The 7500-nt window shown below is 38.6% G+C and overlaps 1 protein-coding gene across 3 annotated transcripts in view; it reads right to left on the bottom strand.

The window, feature by feature from the left end:
* Window positions 1-1998: 1998 nt before the first annotated feature.
* LOC143036793 (uncharacterized) overlaps window positions 1999-7500 on the bottom strand; it is a 9426-nt gene continuing 3924 nt past the window's right edge. The window contains exons 2-3 of one of the 3 annotated variants that reach the window (XM_076204559.1): window positions 5308-5425; window positions 1999-2271 (exon numbers count right to left, since the gene is read on the bottom strand). In XM_076204559.1, the coding sequence (XP_076060674.1) occupies window positions 2152-2271; window positions 5308-5425 (238 nt within the window). In that variant the 3' untranslated portion in view covers window positions 1999-2151. Of the gene's footprint in view, window positions 2361-5307; window positions 5469-7500 lie in introns of all 3 variants that reach the window. The other 2 variants (XM_076204548.1, XM_076204539.1) reach the window with 2 other exon arrangements.

Raw genomic sequence — 7500 nt, forward strand, 5'->3', positions numbered from 1 at the left:
CATAAGGATGAATAAAGGAGACTGCAAGAGACCATATAGCCTACACTAGGCAGCTCCGTATCCATTCCCATCCATAAAGTTGTCTAATCGTTTCTTAAAACAACTGGCGAATCACAAACTAGATGTAAACTCGGATACACAAGTTTGAGTGAGACATGCGCGCATCCATCAACAGGGACTTGTACCCTCATTCAAGGGAAAATATTCTTTTGTCATGAGGATCCAATAAAATATACTCGTTAATGTGAATGGACAGGTGTTCACACACATGAACACAAGCAGGTTCACATTCCCGCACAACCGCACCCATACCCATACACCTATCCACCCATTCACCCCCTCACACGCACGCACGCACACACACACACACACACACACACACACACACACACACACACACACACACACACACACACACACACACACACACACACACACACACACACACACACACACACACACACACACACACACACACACACACACACACGAGACTCGGTGGCGCGGTTGGTAGAGTCCCAGACTGTCACTACGGCGGTCCGGGTTCGAATTCTGCCCAGGGCTGAAAATAATTTCAGTATCGCTGAGCTTCGAATCGTTACTCCAACTCTCGTGGGCGGGGAGTTGTGTGTGTGTGTGTGCGTGTAAGGTCGAAGCATTACCCATAGATCGGTCATGCGAGCTCTGAGCTCTCCTCCGGGAGGGAAATAGCTGTCGATCACGAACCTAACACGTGATCCAAAGACCAAGGTGAATCACACACACACACACACACACACACACACACACACACACACACACACACACACACACACACACACACACACACACACACACACACACACACACACACACACACTCCACACACGACTTGATGGCGCAGTGGTAGAGTTCCCGGCCTTCACTTCGGCGGTCCGGGTTTAAATCCCGCCCATGGCTGAAATAATTTTAGTATCGCTGCACTGGGAGTCATTATTCCAACTCTCGTGGGCGGGGAGTTGCGTGTGTGCGTGCGTGCGTGTAAGGTCACAACATTACCCATAGATCGGCCCTATATGAGCTCTGAGCTCTCCTCCTGGAGGGAAATAGCTGTCGATCATGAGTCCAACACTTGATCCAAGACCATGGTGAATCACACACAAGTATTTCCTGTGTTAAGTTAATGGTTTTAAATGGTCCAACCCTCTGGATGACAATATAGCCTGCACACTTCGCCACGATACCTTTGGAGGTGACACATTAGATATAATTTGTTATAGACATAGAAACGAGTCTCTGAATTTCTTCAAATGATTTGTTACTAGACAGGATTATGGTATGACTTTTTTGAACCCTTGTTAATTTCAAGACGGCCTCTTAGGTTTTGGAGATGGAACTGCCTAGTGTAGGCATAATGGTCCTCTGGAGTCTCCTCCATTCTTATATTATGTTCCGGCCTAAAGTACCCCATCCACGATGCGATCTGGTCTTGAGGTCGCCGGACAGATCTGGTCGGATTCGACTAGACTGGATCGTGTATGTACTGGTTTTGGTTTGTCCGACATAGATACATGATCCAATCTGGTCGGATCCAACCAGATCGCACCGTGGATGGGGTCCCTATGGAGAATGACGTGCTAGAGTTCCCCTCTGGATTTCTCTTGAGAAATACCACCACTGGAACGTATCTTGCATGAAATACTTTAGTACTGACTATCATACCTCAAGTTGATGTAAACCCCTTTTCCTTACTCTTATTCAGCGGACATAAGTGGAGTTCTAGCATATGGCTGGAAACTGGAAAGTATATTTGGCTTTATGATGTACTAAGGAGAACTTATGTAAAGTTTAGAGCTAAGGAAGGCGGAGGTGTGGGTGATAATAAGGAGAAGGAAGGAGGTATCAAAGGATGGAGGTAGGAAGATATATTACTGACGCATAAAGAAATGATAATGACGAAATGTTGATCTGGTGTGCTTTGTAGGATGTCATTAAGATTTACAAAATGAAAGACATGTATATATATGTAATTTAGATTTGATTGATCAGTACAGGAAAATAACCAAGTTATGTTTATAACATTCCATTCAGATTTCTAGAGTTATAGTCATGCATTAGAATATGGTCTTCATAACAATTTGGATTTTACAACACGAGTGTTTAGGGCTTCACTCAAATAATCAATAAAGAAATGTCGACTCTCCCTTTCTTGAGAGTACTCATGTTTAGAAAAGTGGCAGACGAATGGAGATGTCCTCGTGTGAGATGTCTGGAAAGCAGAACTTGGCCCTCCTGAAGAAGAAGACGAAGTTACTGTCCATGATTTGACAGCGCATGTCAAAAGCACATTCCCGGTCGTTATTACAACGATGGAAGAAACCCTGGGGTGGGGGAGTAATAGAAAGAATGAATATCTTAAGATAGATCTTATCCAATAATACTCTACTCCCAGCAAGTAGAAGTGTCACTAAAACACATTTCTGCACATCAACTACTGATTCCATGAAACTAATACTGTTCATTACAAAGGATTACAAAGGCGGAGCATGCCGACAGGAGACCTTTTTGGTTCATCAACACTCGGGTTGGATTTATGGAGCTGAAAGCTACAGTGACTGGGCTGTCTGAGATAATCTGTATTAAACTACGGCGACTTGCCATGCTCAAGTTACTATTAATTAGGAAGGAAGTATGCTGAAATGCTGAAGATAATCAGCAGCCGTTAGCCAGAATAAAAACATAAATTACTCTTTACCACGAGAAGAAAAAGTTAATAGTTAATATACTACACAATGTCTGACATACGAAGAATTGTATCAAGTACTTATTGGCAGTAACTATAGACTCTAAGTAACGTACAAGTAATAGTTTCACTGTCCCAAGGCGGATATTAAGGGACATTTGATCAGTCACCGGATATTAGGGACCAGATAAGTCTAAGTGAGACGTTGGTGCTCAAAGCGAGTTGCCCAAGACATACATACATACATACATACATACATACATACATACATACATACATACATACATACATACATACATACATACATACATACATACATACATACATACATACATATATACATACATACATACATACATACATACATACACACACACACACACACACACACACACACACACACACACACACACACACACACACACACACACACACACACACACACACACACACACACACACACACACACACACACATATATATATACACACACATACACACACACATACACACACACATACACACACACACACACACACACACACACACACACACACACACACACACACACACACACACACACACACACACACACACACACACACACACACACACACACACACATACACATACATACATATACAAACATGTTTATTATATACATGTATATGTATATATATATATATATATATATATATATATATATATATATATATATATATATACATATATATATATATATATATATATATATATATATATATATATATATATATATATATATATATACTGAGAGTATAAACAGGGAGTTGGTTTATATTTTAGACACGTTCAATGTGATGGCTAATCCTTCATTACAAAGCTTCTCATAGTTGTTTTGTACCCTTCTTTCCTGAAGTCTGGGAACAAGATATTCGAAGGTGACCATGGCGAGGTAGCATTGGTTAATTTTCCGAAGTTTGGTTCTTACGAGCCTTTATCAGCTGAGTTCGCTGGGTCCAGCCCTATACTCAGAAGGACCTCAAGTCAGAAGGTCCAGTATTCATACAATTGGTAAGATATACTGTAACCAAAATAATTTTTTGCTCAGGAAATTTTTCGGTCTCAGACCTAGGAATATAGGAGAAAGGATAGTCAGAAACCAGGAATCTTTTATTTATTATTAGTTCTCTATATATCATGGAGCTACTTCTAATGATCAAATTGTTGTCTCCTCGTGTACTTTACTATACGTATTTTTTGTGTGTGATTGCAGCTGTTAGTCATAATCAAATATTTGCTTGTACTATAACCTAATCTAACCTAACTTAACCAAACCTAATCTAACCTTACCTAACCTAACTAGCAATCTTTTTCATTTAAATTATACCATAACTAACATAAAAAAATCTGACTACCGGTCCTTCTGACTCTACTGGGCCTTGTGACTTCTGGGCCTTCTGATTAGAGGTCCTTCCGAGTGTAGGGTGGAACCCAGTTCACCTTTAGTGATTTTTTTTTAAATTATTATTACAGGATAGGGCGGATTTAGTCCTTTGGATAATCCACAGATAAAGTATGGGTAACTGTTTGAGGGGTATGGTATTTAACGGATGAGGTGGCTATTAGTGTAGGTCATAGTTTCAGAGTGGGAAAAATCACAAGTGAGCTTGTGAGGTCATAATTTCAATCAATGTGGAAGAGTGAGTCAGTTAGGACAGTCTTAACTGGCCTCAGACTAGATTAGTTCACGGTCTCATCGTCTGTGGACCGTCTCATATATGAGAGGGCTTGTAGGTCCACAATTCGGGAATTCTAGAAACTTACTACTTACCGAGATATCAGTAAGAAAAATGAAAAATCAGAAAGAGAATAGAAAACATGGCTGAAAAGCTTTGTAATACAAAATTCTCAATCACATTCAGCAACGTGTGTCTGATAGATATACAACACATAAGTGTTGACAATCCGAGGAAACAGAAAGAAGCTAACACAGGGAAACAGGACCAGTCAGAAAAAAAAAAGATCATAAGAAGAACAGAAAACACGGTTAAGAAGCTTTGTAATGCAGAATCAGCCATCAGGTTCAGCAACGTGTGTCTGATAGATATACAACACATCATTGTTGACAATCTGAGGAAACAGGAAGAAAGAAACTAACACAGGAAAACAGGACCAGTCAAGTATATATATAAAAAAAAGATCACAAGAAGAACAGAAAACACGGTTAAGAATCTTTGTAATGCAGAATCAGCCATCTGATTCAACAACGTGTGTCTGAAGAATGTACAATTACGAGCAAAACTTTTGACCCACGCTACAGTTCAAACAACGTCAATACAAATTTTGTTGTTGCTGGCACGGAATATATTTTCCATTCGTAGTATTTAATTATCAGTTAAGTAATTTTCGTGAATATACAAGAATAAGATGCCAGACAAAGAATTTGAATTTTGTATCATGAAAAACACTGGTTGGATCAAAACTTTTGCTCGTGACTGTAGAATATATAACTATGCACAATCTGAAGACACAGATAGAGAGGGACTGATACAGGAACGCACAGACGAAACCTACAGAAAAATAAAATTAAAATATAAGATAACCTTTCCGCAGATGTAACAGCATCCATCTTTATCAATGACCGACGAGAACCGACACTTGTCAGTATGCTGGCTTGGGCACATGCCGCACCTCCCCTTCCCTCGCACCACGAGGAAGCTCCTGCACAGCATCAGGAAGAAAAAGAAAATTTCTTAAAGAATACCTGGAAAGAGTCTGGGGTCTCTTTCCAGGAACACTGGAGAACAGGTATGAGGAAGAAGCAAGAGAGATGGTCAAAATAAATGTGATGATATGTTTTAACGTCACACACTCCCCCTTATCGGGAGGCTAGGACGGTGCCCCTCACAGAGGGCTTTGTAGCGTGGGATTTAATGAACCATGCCCTTGGTTCAACTTCGCCGGTGGCAGGATTCGAACCGCCCTCACCTCGACCTTCGCTGCAAGTAACGACGCCCTAACCCGCTCAGCCAGCGATCTTTCTCAAATAATAAATGTACCATGAAGAAACTCATCAGGGAGAAAAGAAAAAAAAATTCTTACAGAATAGCTGGTGTCTCTTGTAAGAAACACAGGAGAGTGGGCGAACGGGTAGGAGGAGAAAGCGAGAAGGATTGGTAAAATAGATGCGCCACGAGGAATCTCCTGCACAACAACAGGAAGAAAAAAATAAAGTATTAAGGAATAGCTGAAAAAAACCTGGATTCTCTCTCAAGAATCACATTAAACTTGGGGGGGTGGGGGGCGCAATATTCCACTGAAGAGGTAGTAAACGCGGGTAGCAGAACGGAAATATAGAAAATAAATCATACGAAAATTTACTAAAACATATGAATCTGTTTTCCCTAAAAGAGCGTAGACTCAGAGGTGACTTGGTACAGGTCTTTAAGATTCTAAAGGGGATTGACAACATCAAAAGTGACAAAGTTTTTACACTGAATGAGAATCCGACAAGAAATAATGGTCTCAAACTGTCAGGAAATAGATTTAATTTGGAATAGGGTAGAAACAACTTCGTCAACCGTGTAGTTAATGAATGGAATAAACTTCCTGCAGAGGCAGTGCAATGTAGTTCAGTTCGAAGCTTTAAGATTCGTTTATATAAACTTCTAAGCAAGATGTTGTAATGACTGTCATTGTTTTATATTTGTTTATTTGTTTGTTATTATTTGTCTGTTTTTTTTTACTATATACTTGATTTTTATTTATTATTATTTATCTGTCAATTTATCATTATTAATTACTATTTACCTGTTTATTATTTTACTATACCTATGCATTTATTTACTTTATTATTATTCACATTATTATAATTTTAATTATATTAAATTCTATCTTATATCATCTGATTTATTATCATTATATATATATAAATATATATATATATATATTCATACATATATATATGTATATATAAAAATATATATATATATAAATATATATATATATATATATATATATATATACATATATATATATATATATTTCACATCCGACCTAGTTATGGACCAAAAGGTCTCCTGTCGGCATGCTCCGCCCTTGTAATCCTTTGTAAAAAAAAAAAAAAAAAAAAAAGTAAAAAAAAAAAAAAAAAAAATAGTGGAGAGTCTTCAGTCGTAAAAGAATGGAGAGTGATTTGGCCCTTAGGGATGTCAATGAACTTCTGAAGACATTGATTAAAAGAAATGCAATCAATATCCGGTATGGGATAGGGGAGAGGAATGAGGCGGACGGACCACAGGGAGAGAAATAAGAATACAAAAATAAATAAGAATAAAGGAGGAAGAAAGAAAAAGAGAAGGAAGAAATCATTCCAGGAAAGACTGAGAAGTGATAATGACAAAGGAAGAGGAACAGTATAAGGAAGATAATAATATGGATGGATTAGCATTAAAAAGGAAGAAAAAAGAGAAAAAGTGAAGAGATAAGGATAGAAAAAGATATGAGGAAGGAGGAAGACCTTTTTTTTCAAGAAAAGACAATCCTTTACTGGAGGTCACAATTCCGCATGAGTTTGTTGCATCGCATAAGAAAACAGGAAACTGAGAACGTATGAGGAACGAAGGTGATAGGAACGATCCAGGAAAAAACATAGTGGTTCTTAACATAAGAACGTAAGAATGAAGGAGACTGCAAGAGACCATAAGGCCTACACTAGGCCTTCACTTGTTCAATACTACTCTTCGACTGTGTGTTAGTTGTGTCCTAGATATGTGCTAGTTGTGTACTTGCATTAT

The sequence above is a fragment of the Oratosquilla oratoria genome, chromosome 2 (genome assembly GCF_046742065.1).
Source record: "Oratosquilla oratoria isolate Oo_2021 chromosome 2, ASM4674206v1, whole genome shotgun sequence".
In the NCBI taxonomy this organism is placed as follows: Eukaryota; Metazoa; Arthropoda; class Malacostraca; order Stomatopoda; family Squillidae; genus Oratosquilla; species Oratosquilla oratoria.